This window comes from Acomys russatus, chromosome 17 (assembly GCF_903995435.1).
Source record: "Acomys russatus chromosome 17, mAcoRus1.1, whole genome shotgun sequence".
In the NCBI taxonomy this organism is placed as follows: Eukaryota; Metazoa; Chordata; class Mammalia; order Rodentia; family Muridae; genus Acomys; species Acomys russatus.
In genome coordinates, this window is record NC_067153.1 from 57,565,525 (window position 1) to 57,590,290 (window position 24,766).

Consider the following 24,766-nt stretch of genomic DNA (forward strand, 5'->3'; position numbering starts at 1 on the left):
GCAAAGAGACAATTAGAAGAAATTGGAGATCCTGTCAGTAAAGATCACATTTGCCCCCAGGAACTCAACACCCTTAATCAGCAGGAGGTAGTCTACAGAGGTCTATGCCCCTCTCCCGTCTAGCCTTCTTTCTCGCCTGCCTAGTGTTGGGGGGGTGGAAGGGATTGGGGTGGAGAAGGGTGGTAGATCTAGGAACCCAATAAGCAGCCAAAAAGCCTGGTTACGTGGACTAGCCCATCAGCAAGCTCCAGATTCAGTGAGAGATCAGTCTCAGAAAAGTAAAGAATAGTTGATGAAAACACCCAGCATCAATGTCAGGTCTCCACAAATATGTCCATATACACAAACACACACTTGCACACACATAAACATGCACACATGTGCATAGCCACAAAAGGAGAGATTGCTCCAAATGGTAATATTTTATTCCACAAATAATTGGAATCAGTATCATACTAAAACACCTGAACAGGCCTAATTGAGGAACATTGAAAAGAGCCCCCACAGAGTCACTGCAAACTCTGCTGAATTGAAAACAAGGCAAACAGGAGTAAAATAAAAAAATAACTTTAAATGGTGACAATGTCCTTAAAGTGCTGCAGTGCCATTAAGTGGCACTTACTTCTGCAGGGAGTCCAGAGCCACTGCTAGCTACAGTGACAAAAATATTGACATCTGTCTCAAAGAAAACATCAGAGACTTGTGGAAGCACTGCATTCACAGTCCAGGGAAAACAGGGCATCCAGGTGAAGAGTATATGAGTTTAAAGTGACCTGATATATATTATACATAAAATATCTATACTTAAATGAATATATTTGCATAATAATGAAGAAATTAGACTAGAAATCTATACACACTATCCAGTAATACAGCACTTCTATTTTTTTCAAGGAATCAACAGAATCACCCTATATGGCTACTGCTTGCAGTATAAACACCTGAATCCCCCTGGTGAACATGCTATGACTCTTCTGTGAACAGGCTACAATAGCTAATTGACTCAGTCTTCCTGGCTCACCCGCCTTCTGTATCATAAGTCACAAGGAGTAATAAATTCACACATAAGTAAAGACTAAGAGTTAAACATCAGAAGAAGTTCAATAAGAATGTTGGAGAAGGAGCGTTCTTTCAGAATAATGACTAGACATCCAGGTCCTAAAATGTGGGGCAAACTGAAGTTCATGACTGGCAGAGAATAACAAGATATGAAAATGTAAACGAATAACTGGAGTCCTGGGAATTCAGTTCAGGACTAGGGACTTGCTTAATATGTGTTGAGTTTCAGGCCTTGGCCCACAGCATGCCAAAAATGGGTAGTAGTAGAAAGAGAGGGAGGGAGGGAGGAGGGGGACGGAGGATGGGAAGGAGAGAGGAGAGAAAGAATAGAGATTAGGGGGACAATCGATGATTGACAGTTACATGATCTTTTAAGCATGCTGTTTTTCACTTAACTACCACTTTCTCTTTCTTCATGTGTGTGTGGGGGGGGGGGTGTGTCCTATGTGAGAAGATCCTTCCAGTTTCATTTATATATCATTTGCTGATGATATACATGAGAGCTATGAGCGGATCTAAATAATAGCTCCAAACATAGGAGAATCCTCAGATGCCTAGCAAGAATAATTTGCTCTAGCTGAGAGTGGCTGACTCATTCTTACAGAGGACCAATGCAGCATGTGCAAAGGGCCTTTTGAGTTTCAGAGTTGGCAGAGATCTGGCCCAGAGAGAGTGGGTTTTGGGTCCAGCAGCAGCCAGCTCTCCACACCCTGCACAGGGAAAACTGGATCTTGTGTGTAGAGTCTTCTGCCCCAGATTGCTCATCCTCTATACCCACAATACCACAGAGACAGATTTTGCCCTTCAAAAACATCTGATCCTTTGTTTTGCAGTGAATTCTGTTCTGTCTTCTCTAATTAAAGACAAGTCTCTCTGCAGAAAGAACATGTATTTCACACTTCCCATGACCTCACTCATATTTTTATAGATTTATTTTGGCTGAATCCTGTATATTTAATCCACTAAAATATCACTTACTGCCTCCACTGTGAACACTGGCAGGGAATTTAATTTATTCTTTCTTTAAATGAAGAGATTTGGGTCTGGATTTTATACTGGTTTGTTGACTTGAAGAATTTCTTCCTATGGTTTAACATTTCAACATACATTTTAAAAAATTTAACAAAGTATGGAGTAGAAAAGAAAGTGACTTTTCCCCTGGCACACATTCCATTTTCCCCTAGCACACATTCCGTTGTTATGCCTTCACAACTATAAAGTGAGAGAACCAGGCATCTTCATGACAGTCTTTCCCAGAAGAGAGCAGCGTGTGCATGTGAGTGTGAGCGTGGGTGGGTGTGCATGTGTGTGCGTACGAGTGTGCATGTGTGTATGTGTGCATGCATATGAGTGTGTGTGTGTGCGTGTGTGTGCACATGTGTGTGTGAGTGTGCATGTGTCTGTGTGTGTGCAGGTGCGTGTGCGTGTGTCTGTGTGTGTGCAGGTGTGTGTGCGTGTGCGTGTGTAGGGGTAACTGCTCCTAACTCCTCCATGAGGAGCTGTGAGTACTTACATGCAATCCTTCCTTTGGTTTCTCAATGTCTGTAACTAATGGTTCAGAAAGTGATAGAAATCGGCCAGCACTACAAGTCTTCACAGCCTAACTGGCTTTTTCCCAACTTCACTCTCCAGCAAACTAATTTGCTGAGCAAAATAAAATGTAATAGTGCATTAAATAGGTGGGTTCTCTCAACTCAAAGTCTTCCTGCCTGGCTAGTGATTTAGAGAGTGAAAATTCATATTTTTTCTAGTAGTCCCTGAAACACACCCTAGTTTGAAAATATGTTATCAAAGAACAATGCAAAATATATTATCTTCACTACAAATGCAACCCCAACATTAAAAATGGAGCCATGGTAGCAAAAGGATGAAAATGCATTGTGATACCTTGCTCTAGAGAAGCCTCTGTAAAATGGATAATGAAATTCTTATAAAACCTTTAAAAGATGACACTACAACCTAGTCTCAGACAGGCAGGCTGAGACTGGCAATAAATGCGCATTCACTTGTTTTCACACAGGTTTCCTCTTGGTTCCTAGGCTCTCACTTCTAGCACCAAGTCTTCACATCCACTGCCAACAAGTCTTCATTCTTGAGTCCTGCAGAGCACATAACTTAAAGTGTTGCCCTACATCCTGGGGTTTATTTTTACTGTAGAAGTTAGAGATGAATTGCAGGAAGACTTTACTGAGGGCAACTCCAACCTGAATTACAAATGCTAAAAGTCACACACTAAAATTAATTACAGTTTCTGTCTCTGAATTCAAGGTGGAGGGGCTTGATGAAATCATTGCTATGAAGTTAGTTTTAGACTAATAGCCAAACAGTAAATGTTTTAAACTCCCAGAAGAGCCTAAGTCCAAAGTCTCTGGATTGAAACTGAAATAATGAGTTCTCTTTGGGACATTTTAATACATTTCGCACTTATGCTTAAAGTGTGATGTTTCTTCTCCCACAGTGAATGATCCCTTCACTTTAATTTGAGAAAAAAAGGGCTAAAAAGCCACAGTGCCTTTTTCAAGCGTCTTGATTTGCACTATCTATTAAGCATCCTAATTTACTTTGAACATAAATAGAAAATAGTAACAAAAGCCAAATGCCAGTGCTTACACTGTAAAAGAATTTTTGAAAACCTGTCTCACAAGAACAAACAACTTATGAATGGATCGTGATACAATAAGCTGCCTTTAAAAGTCACACTTTAAACAAATCTGTATTGATAATATACGTAGCAACTTGATGAAATGTTGGAAGGGCACACTCATGAATGTCACATCTCCCTCCCCACAAGGTCTCCAGACAGGTAGGAAGCGTCCAGTCTTAGCATCCACCACTAGGAACACCTTACCTCTCTGGAAGCCCAGAGCAAACAATCCATTTGCCTTTAACTTCTCCTTATGACAACCAGTCAGCCTCTGGGAAGAATTCTTCTCAGGTACTGGTACATGTCACCAAAACAAACTCCTGTGACAGTTTTCAGTTATGAGTCACTTCTGACATTTTAAATGATCTCCAAAAAAGACGGAACACACATTCCAGGGTAGAATAGGACCTATTTAGGGCTTTTCCCAAGGAATTTAATGCAATAGTCTACTATATGATCACAGAATTAGACACAGAATGGAATGTTCTAGGAGACCCTCAAATAAATAAGCACAATAAGTCAAATGCTACACATCAACACATAAAAAACTACACGGACCACTGCGAGTGGTCCTCCGTGAACCTCCACATGCAGTGCAATAACAAAGGAAAGGTTAATTTCAGGAGTAAACTTTGGAACCCAGAACAACCCAAAGTGCTTTTTAGGAAAGAATTGTCTTGCTCATGGTGTTAAAGGCTGCCAGATAGATGGAAGACTAGGAAAACCTGGACATCACCGTCACGAGAAGAAGAGGAAAGAGCTGAGAATCCAGCCTAACCTCAGATAGACTTAGAAAATATTCTAACTCACACCCAAAGCCTGCTGAAACAGTTTGCAGGGCCAAGCACTCTCCTTGAACACATTGAAAGTGTGTCTGGTGAGGATGCAAATGAACGGATATTCCTTCAGGTAAGCCGCTTACTTTTGAAGAAAGATATTGAAAGTAGTTTTCTGAAACTGACACAAAGTTTGACCCACTCTGACTGGGTTTGGGACCTTAGGTTTGCCCTTTACACCAGTAGAAATATGAGAGTCATAAGTCACATAAGTCATTACATTTCTAGTAGCCACATTAAAAATGTAAAAAGAAACTTTTAATTTTAATAATACATTTATTTGAATCACTATATCCAAAAAAATTATTCAACATAAAATCACTATAAAACAGTAATGAAGTTTTGCATTTTCATACAGTCTTCAGAGTCTGCTTTTATACTTTGATCACATTTCCATTTGCAGAATGCACACGGCAGTACTCCATGAGCACTCAAGTTAGTGACCACACAAGTTAGTGTTGTTTGGGACAACAAGTCATGAATCTGATAGTATATCAGCATCACAAACTGACATCAATCAGTCTTCCTTGGCATGAGTCTCCAGCCTCTAACAGGAATTCCTGCATCACAGTGTTTGTTCTCTGAGCTAATATTCCCAACCTCTTCCAAGCATGCACCTCCCAGCATTGCTTCCCGGCAGCTGTTCTCTAGACGCAGCCCACTGTACCTGGCTTATATGCAACACTGGAAAAGAACCACAATGCACACAGTCCAAATGAGTCTTTATCTGCCCCCAAATGTCTTCTTGGTACATTGATATGAATATGAGTGTTCCTGTTAACTCTAATTCATAAGTCTTCAAACTAAAATTTTTAATTCCCATTTTCAAGAAGCATTCTGTTGGCCTAAGATCCTCAGCATGCTGCCCACTTCAACATGGGCCTCTCAGAGTAATTCAAAGCATGGTGTGAAACAAAGCTGCCTTTCTCAACTCTTAGCTTTATTTATGTCTAGAGAACAGAACACTGGTGTGACAGATTGGTTCTTCAACCACAAAGAATTCAATGTGCTACAAAGGTCAGATTTACCATGAATCACTATTGTCACCATGTTTGCTCACTGACGGTTCACCGAGCACATTGAGTATAGTCTGTAGACTAGGAGGCTTCAAGGGGAGCAAGACAGACTCCCAAATTCCAAGATATCAAAATCGAGACAGAATACCCTTCTAGCAGGTATGGACAGAGTTCTCACTAAACACTGGGAGACATGACCATGAGTAAAACAATAATGCACATCCTTGGAGAGCTCTCTGGTAGGCCTGGCCCATAACACACAACGGAAGTGATAACTGGGTATATAATCGTATATCAGATAATATGTGTTACAGAAGCTAAGAGACCAGAGCAAGGCAGATCAAGAATACCTGTAGAACAGAAGGCACATTACATTTTCACAGGAGGGTCAGACTATGCCTCTTTTAGAAAGTGCATCTTTAAGAAAGCTTGGAAAACTGGCAAGGGAAAGCCATGTAGATATCTGAAAGCAGACATGCCAAGAGAATGAGTAGCCACTGTAGCCCCTGAGCAAGAAAGAACCTGTCTGTTTGGGGAACAGGAGGAGACCAGAGGAACAGACACAAACTGAGCAAGAGAGGGGAGAATAAACTATTTAGAAAGTAATGGAATGAGGATAGGAGGACTTGCGTGGGACTCTGTGGATGAAATGAAAGTCTTTAAGTCTTTCATTTTGAATTAAATAGGAGACCGACGAAGGTTTGGAGTAAATCAGTAGCAAGATGTGTGTTATGTATGCAAGTTGCTTATCTTCCTGATAGAATGCAAGACTCAGAGAGGAAGAGCCTTTTGAATGCGCAAAAGAACCATTTCAGCAACCATAGCTCGAACAGCCTTCAGGGGAACAGGGAGGTAAGCAGCGAGAGCAGTTAGGAGGCTGTAGCAATCAGCCAAGGGAGATACAGTAGGGAGGAGATATAAGGTGGCTAAGACAAGAGGGGAGGTGGCTCAGGAGGTAAAGTGGTCGCTGCATAAGAACAAGGTTCTCAATGCAATCCCAAACATCCACATCAAGCTGGTCACGGAAACTGTCCCAGTCCTTTTTTTTCATTTTTGAAGCTGCTAACCTGCACTTCCGGTTCACTCAGGTAGTTAAGTCTTATTCATTCTCAAGTCTCTGATGGGGTTGAAGACCAGATAGTTTACTCTTACAATTAAGCTTAGTTGGTTAGGGGTTAAGGTGTTTTTAGATCAAGATAGATGTTTTAAATTAATAGAGATGAGATATGATAGATACTGATTGTCATTCAGAAATTTAGACCCAACAAGATAGGAAAGATGTTTACTTCAAGTTTGCCAAATACAAATAGCCAAACCACTATGAATGTAACATTTATATAATTCCTGATTGCCTCATGGTTCTTCCTGCTGTGTGTGGTTTATTTTATTCATGTATAATAATATAAATGTATACTTTAAAAAGAAACATAATAAAAAAACAAAAAAAGAAATAAAAAAAAGCTGGCCATGGAGGTATATGTCTGCAGCTCTGGTGCTAGGGAGGCTGAGACAGGAGGACATTGAAGGATTGCTAAGTTCTAAGTTCAGTGAGAGACCTTGTCTCAAAAACTATGGGAGAGAGCTACAGAGAAAAACCGCCGGAGTGCAGCTCTGGCTGCCAGGGCACACGCTCAGGCGAGCACACCTGTGCACACATACTCATGCGGCACTCACAGAAGGAGAGATGGGGTTGAGGAAGGAGGGACAGAGATGTTCAAAAGAGGATGCCAAAAAAAGAGCAATGGGTCAAAACCACTACCTCAATGGCCATGTCAAAAGTATACTGGCTTCTGAACTACCACACAAGGTTCCTCAAAACTTACCTGCCCATGACCGCCACAGAGCTATGGGACAGCCAACCTTGGCTGTCAACTTGACTGCATCTGAAATCAACTAAAACGCAAGCTGCTGTGCACTCACTCTATGAAGGGTTGTTCTTCATGAGATCATCTGAAGCAGGAGGACCCAGCCTAAATGTGGGCAGTACCTTCTGGTGGCAACCCGGACAGAAGGACGGAGAAGGGGGACATTTGCTTTTTTGCCCTTTTGCCCTCACTCTCACTAAGTCCATCTAGCTGATTGCTGCCTTATTCCTATGCAGAAAAGAGAACTAGCTTCTCTGGGACTCTAATCTTGACTGAAGACTGGCGGCTCTCCAGGAATCCTCCAGGCACTGAGCACCAGATCGGGACTGCTGGAATAGACTAGAGTAGACTGGACATCTACCAGATTCTTAGCTTCTGATATCAAACAGCCACTGACGGACTACCTGGATCAAGTCATGGGAGCTGACCTAATGATTCATCTCATTCCATTGGTCTGTTTCACTGATACACCAATGAACAGGCCAAATCCATGGCATGGCATACCCAACATAGCAAATTCCTAGCAAGCATGGATGACAGACAGTCCAACCCAATGAGGTAAATGGGATTTTCACTTGTTTTCTGAATGTTTAGCAATTCTTTCCCCAATACAGGACTGAAAACCCACGATCAACTTGACTGTGCTTGAGAAGTTCCGGTGACTCCAGAGAGGAGCTGCAGAGCCTTTCTCCCTGTTGCCCCACTTCTGGAACGGACACATGTTGGGACATAATGGACTCTTTTCTATCCCATCCTGCCATGTTCTTGTCCCCTGTACCCAAATCCACATGATGCCTGCAGAACAGGAACCTCCATCAGATTGGTATGTAGGCAAGGCTGGGGTTGGGGGAATTCTTGACTATTGATCGATATGGGAAGGCTTAGTGCTCTGCGGGCAGAACCCCCTGAGTAGGTGGGTCCTGGGTCGTAGAAGAAAGCAAGCTGAGAAGAGCACAGGATACAAGCCAGCAATAGTGTTCCTCCAGCCCCTGCTTCAATTCCTCCCTCCTGCCAGCCTTTGGTCCTTCCCTAACTTTCCCCAACAACGGCCTGTGATGGGGATGGGTTCTTCCCTGGGTTGCTTCATGGTCTTTATCACAGCAATAGAGAAATCTACACAATATAGCCCACCTGGCCCATCAGATGTTTCTATTCATTATTCCAGATGGGAAGAAGCTTCTTGGTGGAGATCACAGGAGCCTCATTCGGTTTTCTGTCCTAATAAGTGGTCATTATAAACATGGGAGCATGTCTAGTTTATCTTTCAGTAACTCGCATGTGAACTGCTTCCATCTTTTGTCTTCTGGTATTTGTCATTCCTTCTAGCTGTAATTTATGTATGTTCTTCTTGTGGTGCCACGCATTGGACCTGGGTCCTTCTGTGTGCCAACAAAGGACTCCGCTGAAGAGAGATAAATTTCATGCATCTGCACCTGCATTGCTCTTCTTGCAAGGCCTTATCTTGACACAAAGTCTCATTGAGTTGTCCAGGCTAGCTTCAAATGTGTGAGCCTTCTGCCTCGGCCTCCTTAATATGATCAAGGTCATACACCTAGTTGACAAGACACTAAGACTGAACCCCAAAATGTTCATCGCCAGAGACTTTGGTCCTAGCTCCTACTACATATGAACACTAACTAGAAATTAACTATATCATTTATTTCCTTTGTCAAGGCCAGCTGAGTGGAACTTTCAGCCCTCATCCTATATCTTCCCTTTGTAGAAAAAGGCATTCCTCTTTCACAAACCATTGGCAGAGGTAGCATCAAGAACATCTCAGAAAAAAAAAAAAAAAAAAAAAAAAAAAAAAAAAAAAAAGAACATCTCAGAGTATGCATGCCAAAGATTCCATCTACCTTCAGAGGCCCAAAAGGGATAAACAGGAGCTCTGCTCTGCTCTTTTCTTCCCCTACAGTCTCTTAAACAAGAAGCAGAGCAAGAAATATGTGCTATGTGCTAAGTGGAAGTAAATCAACAGGAAGTGTGTCACACCCATAAGGGCGTAATGTCTGGTGCCTGAGCCATCACTTAGCACTTTAGCGAGTACTGAATCACAGACAGATAATAGCAAGAATTTGAGAAATCGTGGGTTCCTGCAAAAATGCAGTCTGCAACCAACACAAGAGAGAGTGAGTGAGTGAAATAAAGCCAAAGCAAGGCAGTAACTCATCATCTCAGTGATTATGCAAGTAACACTTGGATCATGACATGCACAACCACTGCCCTCCCAAATGGCTACAGCTACTCCAAATCAAGCCTAGGTGGGGTCCAGCCCATCAGAACTCCCAGCAATTGTAGTTGCCCTTGTCAACACTTAACTATCATACTTAGAGTGGCCAGTAGTATACTAATAGCCCAACCCACTTACAATTATTCATGCTTTCTTTCTTTCCCCTTCCAACTGTTCCTCCTGCATTAGCTTTAGGGAGAAGGGGTGGTATTTTTTAAGGGACATTCAATTTTAACGTTTGTTCTCAGAATTAGTACAAGCTTAAATAAATCCTGGAGAAAATCCACTACAAGCTATGTGTGTCCTCTGAAGAATGAGCAACATAATTTTACCTGCCAAGTTCAAGACCAAGTTTCCAGCTACCAGACAGACAGACAGAATGGTGGGAGTTGGTTAGGGGCTCAAAACAAAGTTGCATTCCATTATACATGAATTCTCAGGTCCAAAATAGACACTACTGCACTGCTTCTGCTATGCCAAATTATCACAAGCACAGAGGCAAAGGCAGACGAAGGCTCTAGCTCAGAGTTCAGGCATCAGAAGTTCCAACAGGAATTCAGGAAGAGAAGCCAAGGGTGTCGGTGGGATGTCACCCTTCCTTTTCAGAGCACATAAAGGCTGTCTGCACTCCTTATGTCATGTCGGCTCCCATCCTCAAAGACAGTGAGGACCATTAAGTTCCATGTTGTGTCACACTGACAGTGACTCAAATGTCTTCCTCTACCAGGATAAAAGTTTTGCTTGCTCAGACCAGCAGAAGCAATGCTAATATAAGAATAATTCCTTTATATTTAAGCTAGTTATTAATGCCATCTTCAAACTTAATTCCCCTCTTCTATATAGCATAATATTCACAGGTGCTGAGAGGCAGCATGTGGTGAGTTGGGGGATTATCATTCAACCTACCTCACTGTCTCCCAACTGCAGAAGAGCTACATCAAACTCATACAAAAACAGGTCTGCACCATTGCCAAATACCACTAGGACATCAAGTGAATTATTTTCAAAATCATATAATTAAAATTTTTTGTTTGCAATTTATTTGTATTATATGTGCATTGAGTGTTTTACCTGCATGTGTCTCTATATACCGTGTGCACGCCACATGCCAGGAGGCTAGAAGAAGACATATGTCCCCCTGACACTGGAGTTACACATGGTTGTGAGTTGTTATTGAGGCTAGGAATCAAACCCGTGTGCTCTGGCAGGGCAGATACTGCTCCCAGGTACAGAACCATCTTTCCTGCCTACCATATAAGTCAAATCAGTTCAGAAGTCCTAGGAGCATCACATCAGGCAGATGGTGAGACTAGATTCAAAAGTGTTATTCTTGGTATAGAGAAAGAACACCAATTTGGGCAACGATGACATGTGAAAACACCATCTGAGATGTAAAGGGTTGCAAATGACAGATTAGAGTATCAGATACAGCACAGAAGATTTGAAAGACATCCTGAAGAGGGTAGCAGGGGTGATTTTATGTCCCCATCATACACACCCCAACCTTGGCCAGCATAACCTGGAGAAGCTGTCTTCCGACTCTTAGCAGAGAGGGCGATGAGAAACACTTCTGCAACACATACCCCAAACAGGCCTGTCCTGGGGAAATGACACACTGGGCTGACCTCCACAGCCCCAGGACCTAGTCTAACACCTTCAGACTGGGCCTCTCAGACTATCCTGTCACCAGACCATAACACACAATTCCAGGCTCAGATTGTCCAAAGTTCATCTTCAGGATAAACCCAGATCCCAAAGCAAGGTAAGTTGGAGTCCCACACTCACAGACTCAGGCTGCAGGACTGGGTACCCATGGGTGTTATATACCCTAGCCCCCTAATAGTACCTGGATGGCCTCCATTGTCCTGAAAATCAGAATAATCCCAAAATGGAGCAATCACACAGCATACAACTATGGTTTTTAGGTTGGTACTCTCAGATCCAGCCTCCCCACAAATAGCTATCAATCCCAGATCAACACCCAGTATTCTCTGTAGTCTCAGGACATCCATGTAGGGGTAGAATCCTGCTCCTCACCTGTATGCTCAATCAATCTAGAGCCACACCAGTGAGTGTAGAAAACAGTTCTGACTACCTACATTGTAGGACAGCATTGTCCAGAACTCTAGCACGAACACCACACAGAGAACGTCCAATGGCTTTCTGAGTGATGAAGAGATTCCCGGTACAAGCAAATCTACAAAGGTAAGGATAAACACCTGCTTCTTCAAATGCACGTTCAGAAACAAGAATCAGAGAAAACCAAGGAAAGAACATTATGAAAATAAAAGTATTCTCTCAGTTCTTGAACCAGAAAGGAGTAGAAAACGAGGACTTGCCTTGCAAAAACTTTTATAATTATTGTTATCCTAGTTTGCTTCTGTTACTCTGATAAGCACTGGCCAAGAATGGCTGGGAAGGGAAGGTGTTCTTTAGCTTCCTGGCTGCAGTCCATCATCAAGGGAAGCCAAGGCAGCAACTCAAGACATGAACCCCAAGGCAGGGACTGAATCAGAGGCCATAGATCAATACTACACACTAGCTTGATCTCTACAGCTTGCTCAGCTCATTTCCTTACACAACCAATGGCCACTTGCCCAAGACTATCACCACCCACAGTTGAATGGGCCATTCAACTAATCAATAAACTGTTAGGGCTGGGTGTGGTGGCACACGCCTGTAATCCCAACTCTCGGGAGGCAGAGGCAGGCAGATCGCTGTGAGTCGAGGCCAGCCTGGTCTACAAAGCGAGTCTAGAACAGCCAAGGCTACACAGAGAAAGTGTCCTACAAACATGCCCACAGGCCAGTCTGATAGAGGCAGCTCCTCACCTGAGGCTCCTTCTTCCCAGGAGACCCTCTGGCTGGAGTTAAATTGACAAAAGCTAAGCAACAGCATTGTTCTGGAGAAACCACACTTCAAGAAAAACCAAAAGATAGAGCAGTTAGGGGCCTGATGCCAAACCTGACAACCCGAGTTTAATCTCTGGGGATCATATGATAGGAGAAGATCAATTCCCACAAGCTATTCTGTCTTCTACAAGCATGCATTGGCATGCATGTACACACATACACACACACACACACACACACACACACACACACACACACACACACACACACACACACATACACATACGGAGGGGGGAGAGAGAGGGGGAGGGAGGGAGACAGAAAGAGAGCAAGGAGTGAGTTTTAAAAAGAAATATAAAAAGAGATAATCTGGTGAAAAGGTTAATGACCAATTGCAGAAATCCACTGGAAAACTGAAGTTCATTTTTAAAACTTGAATTCATTCTAGGGCTGAAAAATAATACAGTGGGAAAAAACACAACAGAGCAGAACAAAATATCAGAAATGGTCACTCAAAGATGCGTCCTGTGAAAATCTACAATCTAAGAAGAAATAGATCAAGAACACATGAGAGCAGATATTTGGGTTGCCTGGGTTTAAGAAGAGAGGGAAAAGGAAGAAGACAGCAGTGGTGGCAGTACCGAGAAACAACTGGATCACAGAGGTCCTGACTTCATGGGTGGATGAAGCCACTGAGGAAGCTAAAGTGGAACAGGTTCCTCAGAGGCAGCCTGCAGATGACTCAGGCCAGGGTGGGCATGCTTCCGGTAGACATATGTCATGCCAGCTCTTCCTCTCTCCCCGTGAGGTGACCAGGTGACTCTGCTACAGGCTTCCATCGCCGGGATGTCTTGACTTAACTCAAGTCCAAAACAACTGAACTAGCCCTTCATGGACAGAAAACTGGGGACGGGGGGGGGGGAGGCGGGGAAGCAGGGCAAAACTGGCTTTCCCCTCTTTCTTTCAGGTATTTTGTCGCTATATAAAAAACTGGATACTTCCTGTTACAATACTCAATCATGTTTGTTTGGTTCTTTTTTTCAGAAGGCCTTGAAATGGTTTATGAGAAATTTGGAAAAGTGTGAAAAACCAGAGTTGAGAGCATTTATATTACACAGTCAATGGAGCCTAATGGGTGATTCTGTAGCTGAGAAGAACAGAATGCTGAGGGGATGCAGAGTGAAGATGGCTCCTGAGGGTTCAGAAGCCAATGGAACTGGAAGGCATTTATGTTGCACTCTGGCAAAAAGTTGTATACACATTGTCCATGCCCTGAGGCCTTTGAGAAGGCTGAGTTAAAAGCTGAAGGATTAATTAATCTGAAAAAAGACATTTCAAGTGAACAAGTCTTCAGGTTGCTTCATGAATATCACTGGCTGAGTTATCCAGAGTTACGGTGAGAACCCGGAACAAAAAACAAACAAACAAACAGACAAAAAACAGAGCAGTAAGATACGGAAACTGTGTGATTTGGTCAGAGAAGAGCATGGAAGGCTAGAGGAAAAATGGGGTGTTTGCTAACAGTGTTCCATTTTTATTTAAGTCTGGGGGCTTAGAAAGTATTTGCTCTACAAGCATGAGGGTCTGGAGACACACACACACACACACACACACACACACACACACACACACACACACGGGAGCCAAATAGTGGTGGTGGACATCTTTAATCTCAGCCCTCAGGAGGAAAAAACAGGTAAATCTCTGTGACTTTGGTGCCAGCCTGGTCTACAGAGTGGGTTCCAGTACAGCCAGGGCTACACAGATAAACCTTATCTTTAGAAAGTCTAACAAAATACTAAGTAGATAGATAGATAGATAGATAGATAGATAGATAGATAGATAGATAGATAGAAAGAAAGCTGAGCACGTGGTACATGCTTACAATATCAGCTCTGAGGAAGCAGAGTTGGGCAGATCCTTTGTACTCACTGACTAGCAAGCACCAAGCCACTTAAAGACCCTGTCTCAAAAAGCAAGGTGAGTAATTTCTAAGGATTGAAACTAAATTTGACATTTGGCCTCCACAAGCATGCTTGTACATATACACACACACAAACACACACACACACACACACATTCACACACAGATCAAGAGCCTTTTATTAGAATAGGAAAGATGGCTTAAAGGCATTTTATGAAAAAGCAAAAGTTCACTCATCACAGTCTCAATGATGTAAAGACAACAAACTTACTTGAAAGACTTTTTTAAAAAAGAGAGCTCCAAGGTTCCCTACTTGCACAAGATTGCCTAGGAAAACAGTGTTTCAGCCATCACAGCACTCAGGGGCCACTGCAGCTGTTTTCTGAGTCTGGTTGGCTACTGCACAAGGTAACAGCAGACCTCAGTGTCACCCGTGCATGTTTTCCAGTGTACAAAATACAATGGTGAGGGTAACAGGGCTTCAGTGGAATTTCCAAGCTATGCCTGGGAGACCAGGCAATGTATGACAGGGTCAGAAACCCAGAAGTCATAGCAAATACCGTATCATATTACATTTTCCCCAGCCATAGTGGCATGGCTATGGTTTAAATAGATGAGTATTTTCGAAACGTGCTGCCGCAGTGTAAAACCTACAGTGATGGTATTGATGGAGGCCCTGGGGGGAGCACAAAGTCTTGAGCACTCCATCCTCACTGAGAGAATTAATGTTGTTACACAAGAGGTTAAAAGGAGATGCTGTTTCCTTTCTACCATAGGAGGACAGAGGAGCCACTCACGAGGAACGTCCCTCACCAGAGCAGAATCTCAATGACCTAGAAAAACAAGAACAAACTAAGTTCAGCTCAAAGCTACACCACAGAAGGAATGAAATGATTGGATTGAACAATAGACAATAGATAGATAGATGGATGGATAGATAGATAGATAGATAGATAGATGGTAGATAGAACTGAGACCCAGGGAAATTTTGCAAATATAAGCAGCACTGACACACTTAAGCTGAAGTAAACAAAGACATACTCAAAATAAATCAGAAATGAAATAGAAAGCGTTACAATTGGTCATACAGAATGTAGACAATGCTAAGAGAGTAAATAATATAACTGATATTAAGCCTAAAAGTGGAAACCCTGACATGTTCCCCAAAATTCTATCTGCTCAGTGCCTAATGCCAAAGCTACCGCCACAGGTTTAGGTATTTCTTACAGAAGCAGTCATTTCCATGCAACAAAATACATTAGTTGCCTATTGCTGATGAATCAACACAAGAAAATAGTGATATTTATAAGTTATCATTATATTTATTATTTCACAATTCAGGAGATCAGAAATCCAAAATTAGTTTCACTGGACAACAATCAAGATGAAGATGGTGGTGTGTTCCCTCTCATAGCGCCAATGGGCAAGTGCTCCCTTGTCTTTTCAAGCACCTGGAGACCTCCTGTGTTCTTGGCCCACTTCCATCTTCAAAGGCAGTGATGGCGGGTCTAGTTTTTCTCACATCACACCACTCTGATGCTGACTCCGCTGACTACATGAGGCTGATGCAGATAATCCCTGACAGCATCATTAAGGTGAGCTCACATTTCATGGGGAAAGCTTAATTTCCCCAAGTCATAACAAAGCTCCTGGGTTCCAACAGTAGAGTATGCAGGCCCTAGGAAGCCCTTAGTCCACCTACACAAACTATCTTTGTACAATGTTAAGTTTTCAATTTGGTTATGTTGGCGTGCTCTACCATGGAATCCCAGTCCCTGCTTCACACATTTACTTCCTGCCATTCCAGAACCCCTGAATCTCCAAGCCTCTAGATTTTCATTTTTTTCCAAATGTACTGTGCTCATTCTAGGCCTGAGCTATGTTATTTGTTCATGTCCTCTGTGAGTGTGTTATTCTTACTCTCTGAATGCCCACAGCCTCATAAATAGGTAGGTAGATAGATAGATAGATATAGAGATATATCCTTTAAATGTTATATATACTTGTATATGTAAATGATACACATATCCTTTATCTATCACTGTAAATGATTCTTCAAAGAGATTCTTTCGAACCTTGAGCCTCCATGAACTCCTATTATGCTACCAATTTTTCATGTAATTCATCTTAATAATGATAAAGTTATTATATCTATAGTTGTTTGGTAGTTAATTTTAAGACACTATGAAGCTTTAACTTCTTGATTTGCTATATACCTAACACCCAAAAGTACAGTAATTGTACAACAATAATTTGGATGAATGAACTTACATTATAACGGTATTCATTTTATCATCATGTCTACTGAAGCTCAGACAAATAAGTACCCCCACCCTTGTAGCTTAACTTTTGGCATTCTGCCTTGGTCTGCCTGATTTCTAAGCACCTCTCTGAATCAGTGTATTATTGTACTCTATGAGTGAGCATCCACAGCCATTACTCTGAAACTCACAGATGTCCACTATGATTATTAATCTTCACTGTCAACTTAACTGGATTTAGGATTACCATAGACACAGACACGCCTTTGTTTGTATCTGAGAGGATATACGAGGTTTAACTATAAAAGACCCACCATGAACGTGCGTGGCTCAGGGACTGTGGTCTCAGACTGAACAGAAAGGAAACTGGGGGAAAGTGAACAGAAAACATTAGGAGTTATCTCTCTCTGCTTCCTATGCACAAACACCTGGCCCTCGCCCTCTCATGCTCCTCACAAGTACAGCCATCCTCCTCATCTGTCTCCCTTCTCAAATTCTGAGGCAAAATTAATCATCCCTTCAAACTGCTTTTTCAGGGGTCTTGTCACGCCAATGAGAGATGTAGCTCACACACTTACTTAAGCCGTCATCACCTGCTTCCTGCTGTAAAGCCAAGTCACTGGCCCACCACCAAATACCTATGGACACTTTTTCCTTCTAAATGTGAAAGTTATTTAAGAAGAATTACTAAGCTTACCTTTAAATTATCAACTAAAGGGAAAACATTTTGATCTGATCTACCCTTGAGGGGTTAATGAGATTATACAATCTACAAACACCTCAGAAGGCATTGGCATAAGACAACAGATGAGACTGTCCATTTTAGGAACCTGGAGGATTTGTTAGGATCAAAGAGCTAAAACCCATGCTAACTTTGTGTGCATGCTCTATTCCCTGTGATGTCTCAAGTACACGGAGAAAAGAAAATGATTATGACCATTATCTGGCAAAATACTAGCTAGGCACCAAAGCAAGGCAGGAGAACTGCGTCCATGGTTGCAGTGGACTTGAAGCTCTGTACACTACGCTGCAAGCATTTTCATTGCCGGCATACACTCTGGCGGTTTTAAAGCATAAGAAGTATTGGTTTGGTGTATGTATCAGGTTACATCCAGAAATGACTAGAACCCCAAACTACTGCCCAGACATATTAGATAATTATTATAGCAGGCATAATACAAAGCCCACATGTATTAAGCAATGGTTGAATTTAAAATCTCATTAAAATTTCAAAGCAACTGTAAATCAAATTTTAGCAACAATAAAACGTTGTTGTGATATTATGGTTGCTATTACAATAAAAAGTTATGATTTGGAAGTATAAGTTTTACTATGAATATAAAACAAAATGTTAAATAATAGATTCATATATCGCTATAATTTACAAATACCATTCATAGCTCCCAAGTGCATATATCTCAGAAATAAGAAAGAGAACAATGAAGTAGCCAAAATGAAAAATACTAAATAAGTAAAAGTCATGAGGTGAACATACTTTGAGATTTCTCATTTCAAAGTGAAGAGATAGAAAAGTAGTCTTGCTATCTATGGCTATCTATGAACTATGGTTATCTATGAACTATCAATGGTTCAGAAGCCATTTCCCTTATTTAGGATGTATTTGTTACCACAGAAAACTTGTACATGAAATTTTTTATGAAGTCTGAGAGCATCTCGTGGGTTCTATAATTTTTTTTCTATTCCTGCTATGACATTTTACACACTATATAAAATACTGGCAGCATTCTCAATTCACTAAAAATGGAGCCTTAAAACTCCTTGTGGTCTGAATGCTTTTGTCTCTCTAAGCCCCAGGGAATCTGGTGAAACAGCACAATGCAGGGCTGAGTTCTTAACAAAGCTGCTGCCAGCCTACCATCCAGGAAAAGACCTGTCCAAGGCAATGCAGAGCCACCAGTCACTCACAGGCACCCTTGCCATTGACTTCAGAATTCAAGTCTTATAGTAAGAGAAATTACTAAGATACAATCAATACATCACTAGCATGTGCCTTACAGGTCACAGTAGACAGTAAGTAGGGATTAATGCAGAAAGCGTTGTTCATAATGTGGCAGGAAGTGTAAGTTCACATCTTTGAATGAAAACCATATTTATGAAGCATTTTCTCTTTCTAGTATTGAGCTTGGTGTTAGGTAGGAAACAAAAGAAGGTCACCAGTGAAAACTGACACCACCAGCTGAGGACAGTTCAGAGAGAATTTACAGCATTTGCCATGTATTTTTTTACATTGTGTGTACTTTAAAGAAACTGGTTATTTATATAGAAATAAATATTGTTTTAAATTAACCAGTAAAAGAAAGTCCATGCCCTGAGACTATTAACTAGAAACTGTCAAATTGCCCAATATGTAATTAGCCAATTTCCTCACATAAAATGTACATTTCTGGAGGATGCTGTGACAGACACTCTGTATAGGAAGCTAGTATCCTTAAGAAGGCTAAAGGGAATCTTTGAGGTTATCAAAACAATTCAATACAATAGGTTTTAGTTGTTGGAAACTTGGTTTGTAAAGCTTTCTAGCTATTCAGTCTGTCAAGTCCTGAAACAACTTAGTTCCTTTTCTGCAGAGACTAACACTCAAAGATAAAAATAATAAACACTATAAGCCAATATCCTATATCTAATTACCTTTCTATTTAACTCTGAATTTTTGCTGACAACTGAGCTCTATTTCCTTGATTACGTTTGGTCATTGTTTTCAGCATCCCAGCCCCACCCTCTACAAAGCATCTGAAACTAAAGAAGGCATCATAAACACTTGTCACAATAAAAACACCAACTAATAACATTAACTGAAATCCTTTTTTTAAAAGCTTAATTTTACTTTCTCAAACAAACAAACTCCTCTCTGAAGCAACACATGTCAGTTTCTCCCTTTCCCTACAGAGCTTAGGGGCTGCTGTCCATGGTGGCACAGCTTGCTATGTGCTACTGGTGACACAGCTTGCTATGTGCTACAACAGCGCCACCACAGAAACATTCAATTTGCATCCTGTGTCTGCTTCTTCAGGGCAGAGTGCTGGGTTGGCTGCATTTCGCATAGCCAACGCTTCGGTAATTATTAAGTTACACGCCTTCTTTGGAAGCCATTGCTCCTAATAGCAAAAGAAAACCCCGTGTGTGGTGGGGGAAGACGCCTTGATCGTTTGGATACAGGAAATTAAACCTTGTCCCTCATGCCTTCCTCTCTACTTAACCGTAAGTCTCATCTCCGAGGACAGTGTGGACACCTTTTAGACCCTCAAGCTAAGTACCTTCCCACAAGCCAAGCAGTCTTCAAATGCCTTACTCAATAAATTTGCCGGCATTTTTTTTTTTTACTGAAATTTAGTTTTTACTGAACAGTATATTTAAATTTAATTTGAAATATGGATATGTATGAATAGTCGATGTCCACTGATTCCAAAAAGAAAAAAGTTTTAAAACTGTATGTACATTCAATTATGTTAGGAGGCTGTGCTTCTGGGTGAACATTCCATTGAAATGATTTCAAAATGATTGTAACAGTATCATTCTCTGCCTCTCGCCACTGGTGGAGACGGAAGAATGGGAGCTTTCCATGGTGATCTGGCTTCAACTACAGTGACGCACAGTAAAAATTCCGTACAAAAATTCCTCTCAGCGGGCACCAAAGCGCCGAAACTTTGGGAGGTCAGTATCTTAACCAAGATTGAGCTGTCTTGTTTCCTTCCCAAATCCATTCCGCCCAAATGAGGCGTTTGTGTTACAATTTATTGTTCCCCAGACGCCCAAATCACCCATCTGCCTCTAGAGTTTCGAGTCGGTAATTAAGGCACTATCTATTAGAACCGCCAAGTGCACCAAGAGAGGAGGAGGGCTCCCTGAGAAAGGAGGGGAAACCCTGAAAATGAGCCCGGCCCTGGGCACATAGGGATCCCTCGCCCCAGCTGGGATCCTCCGCTCTTGTGCAGCGCCAAGTTAGAGGGAGCCACAGGGCCAGCTCCCCCCACCACACAGGAAGCTTCGCACTGGACCATACCTTGGAAGAGGAAGGCTTTAGTCCCATTATGCAGTCCCGGGACCTGGCGCACTCCAGCAGTGGACTCTCCAAGTTCTAACTCTGTTAAGACGTCAATCTGTAGGGAGGGGTCCACACCAAGCCCCCAAACTGGTGGGAGTGAGGAGGGGAAAGAAAGAAAAGAAAGAAGGAAAGAAAGAAAGAAAGAAAGAAAGAAAGAAAGGGGGCCATTAAAACGTAAGCCTTCACAGCAGCAAAAAACGCGTCTTGGCGACAATATTGGGAAGTGCTGACAAGAGGCGACTTGCTTCTCCACTGGGAGAGCCTTACCTGGACTAGCTGTCAAGCTTAAAATAGCAGAGCGCTGGGTCCCATCTACATGACCTACTTTAAGCCCTTCTCTGTGCAAAGTTCCCCCTTAGCCACAGACTCCAAGGGTGTGACCCGCCTTGTTGTCCCCAGAACAAACACAGAGGGGACCTAAATGCAAACCCGCGCCCTCCAGAGCTCCCAATCCAGAGGGATGCGAGGAAGCAACCCGATGCCATCCCGGCCCAGCGCGGCGGCCACTCACCCGCTCCGAGCCCGAGGATCACGCAGAACGCTCTCAGTAACACCCGGGACTCCATGGCGTGCATTGGCTCAGTCCATCGTCTCCCTCTTTAAAAATAAAGATAAAAACCAAGAGGTGCTGGGAGTGAAGCGGGAACGCCTTGCCGGCCCCTCCTGCGACCGCCTCGCCCTCGCTACCCGGGCTCAGACACCTAAGACCGAACGGGGCGACCCCCCCGGGTGCGCGCCGAACTTGGAGCCGCCTCTGCACGCATTGCTCCCGCACGCGGCGGGCCGCAGTCAGGTCAGGCTCTCGGAGACCTGAGGGGACCTGCACCAAGAGGCACCCCGCCAAGCCACGCGGCCCGGGAGCGCACGCGGAGGAAGGGAGGCGGCCCCGGGAAAGCCGGGCCGGGCCGCCCCGCACCCTCCCGCGCTCCCGCGCCCGAACCTGTTGGAAAGGCGGAGACAATGGCGAGAGCCTGGAGCCGCGGAGACCGCTCCGGGAGGGCGGGGCGCGAGCCGGGGCGCGGGCGGGGCGGCCTCGCCCCCCACCCCTCCACACACACCTCCCCGCACACGCAGCGCCAGCGCCGGGTCCAGCCAGCCTGCCCAGCAGCCGCCCTCCACCACCCTTGCCGGTCTGCAACCTCAGCCTCCGGTCGGGATCCTAAGATCTCAATGCCAGGTGCCAAGTTGATAGGCGGCGTTTGCTCTCACCCCTCGAAATAGGGCGCGTGTCTCCAAAGCCCGGCGGAGAGAAGGACCACCCAGCCGCAGGAGGCGAGGTTGCAAAGAAAGGTGCCCAGTCGCCTTGGGCAAAGGAGGGAAACCCGCACTCACTCAGACAAGGAAGCCCCGGGTGCAGGGCACCTCCTCCCGGACGGGGAAAGGAACCCCGCCAAAGCACGCAGGACTCCTAGGTGAAGCTGGACAGGCGAAGGAGACTGGTGGAGATGGGTGGTGAGCGTGGAAGCCTGGCCAGCCCAGCCTGAGAGAATCTCTGCCCAGGGCGGGGCGCTGGAGAGCCTCCAGGCACAGACTGCACACAGAACTTAGCCAGGAGTCAGGAGCTGCTGGACAGCTCCAGGACCTCTGGTGCGCCTGCTAAAGCCAAATAAGAGGACCTCACACAGTAGTAAGGGTTAAAGGACAGAGCTAGGAATTCTACCCACTAAGAAAAGCGTCGGTACTTGTTAGAATGAGTAGATGATACAGATATGATGGATGGATGGATGGATGGATGGATGGATGGATGGATGGATGGATGGATGGATGGACGGACGGATGGACGGTGGGTGGTAGGTGGGTGGATGGATAGTTGATGGATGGATAGATGGATGATGGTGGATGGATGGATAGATGCTAGGTGAATAATTTATTGGTTGGTAGGTAGATACATAGATAGATAAATAAATGTATTTTATTAGGCTGATGATTGAGCCCAGAAAACTGAGATGTCCGACTCCACTGTTGACCATACTCATCCCTCCAATACATACTTAGGACTGAAGAGTGGGAGTGTGTGTGAGTCTTAGAGGACCAAATACAAAATCAACTGGCACATGTATTTTTTAAGAGCTACCTAAAATTTGCGGTGATTTTTAAGTCAGTTATCTTCCATCATAGGTAAGTTTTAAAGTTTGAAGAGTAAAATGTTGATCTGTTTTGATAGAGCTCTGAACCCTCCTCCAATTAGACGGTGTCTGTTTTCAACAAGACCCAACTCCAGTAAGTAGAATCCACCAGGTAGTCTGAGGCTCCAGCAGAACACGGTATGTCACATACTGCATGCATCACTTCAGACATTGCTGCATAAGTCACAGTAATATATCTACCCTAGTTCTTGGAATTTTTAAGGGGGAGAATCAGAATTTTGGAACTTTTAATTATTTGATAAGTAGAATTTTATACTACATTCTAAGACAATTCTTATAAACTTTGAGAACTATTCCAGTACTTACATGTGATGACTGAAAGACATGTATGCACCAAATAAAATAAACAAAAGGAAACTATTTCCTGGGTGAATTAAAGATCTTTCTATAATAGCACATTCAAATATTGTCGTGCATTAATATCAACAAAGGCTACGTGTTATGCATGTTAAACTACTATTTATTGCTGGAAAAGACATAAGAGGAGTGTCAGCAGAGACACATGTCCAGGATTCTCATTGCATGCTTATGTGCAGAGGAGGCAGAGTCAGAAGGTGAGTCAGAGTGAAGCTCTGTAAGAAGACTCTGGCTGCTGATGCTGAACATGAAGACGGGAAAGTGGAGAAGAGCTGTGAGCCAAAGAGTTCAGCAAACTAGGTACAGAAAAGGGCGAAGAAACACTCTCTTCCAGAACCTCTGGCAAAGAACAATTTTGTCAGGAACTTGGTTTAGCACAAGACTCACTTTAGACTCCTAGAGACATGTCCAATAACAAATTTATGTTGTTAGAACCAGATAATTTTATGATTTATTACTAAAATGTCTATTTAAAAGATAATGTATTTACTATAAGGGTGCTGGTAGACTCCAGCATGGAATGGGGCCTACCAGTAGCACCCCATAAAGATGGGTATCATGCCACACATATAATCCCAGTACTCAGAAAGTAAAAACAACAGGATCAGAAGTTCAAAGTCATCCATCTTCAATTCCATTGTGAGTCCAAGACCAGTTTAGGTTATGAGACCTTGTCATTCATCCATCCATGAATAAATAAACATCAACTCGCTACAGAATGAAATTTTAGTCAAAATAGTTGACCATACTACACTTTAAAAGTGCTCATTCTCTCTGTCTCTCTCTGTCTCTGTCTCTGTCTGTCTCTGTCTCTGTCTCTCTCTCTCTCTCTCTCTCTCTCTCTCTCTCTCTCTCTCTCTCTCTCTCTCTCTTCCTCTCTCCATCAGCATACATTAATGTCCAGCATTTTATTCATAAAGGAGCATTATAGTAACAAAAGGAATCACTCAACATGCTAAAAGATGAGAGGTGGAGCTTGGCAGGGAAAGTTGTGGCTGATGCAGTGATTGGGAAAACGTGGGAGATGGGGTTTCAGACTCCATAGAAAATCTAAGACAATGTATATTTTATGATACATACTAAATAATGAACTATGACCAAAGCCAGAAAGGGTGAGATATGTCTGCTCTGTCTGACAAGACAAGGACATCTACTATATCAAAAAGGGGGGGGGGGGGAAACTATATCTCCTCTGCAAACTTGATAGGATAGCTCCATACATTGACTCTTTAAAAATAGACACCCATGGCTCATTATTCCCTTCTGTCTTCAGAGCCAACCACAGTAAGGAAAGTCCTATTATACTTTCTCCAGTTCTCCAGCTACAATTTGGAAATCTCCTCTGATCTTACAGGATTTGTACAATAATATTAAACCATTTCCACAACCCAGGGTAACCACTTTTCTTAGACTTAATAATAAGTGCAAAATATATTGGCCACATAAAGTAGCATATTCAGATTCTAGGGGCTAAGATATAGACATCTTTGGGTAACCATTCTTCTAATAGTT

The 24,766-nt window shown here is 43.0% G+C and overlaps 1 protein-coding gene across 1 annotated transcript in view; it reads right to left on the reverse strand.

The window, feature by feature from the left end:
• Positions 1 to 22,060, reverse strand: part of Nell2 (neural EGFL like 2) — a 295,382-nt gene extending 273,322 nt beyond the window's left edge. The window contains exons 1-3 of the mRNA XM_051160259.1: positions 21,960 to 22,060; positions 21,262 to 21,347; positions 20,709 to 20,837 (exon numbers count right to left, since the gene is read on the reverse strand). Coding sequence (XP_051016216.1) covers positions 20,709 to 20,837; positions 21,262 to 21,325 — 193 coding nt within the window. The 5' untranslated portion in view covers positions 21,326 to 21,347; positions 21,960 to 22,060. The remainder of the gene's footprint in view (positions 1 to 20,708; positions 20,838 to 21,261; positions 21,348 to 21,959) is intronic.
• Between the last annotated feature and the right edge of the window lie 2,706 nt (positions 22,061 to 24,766).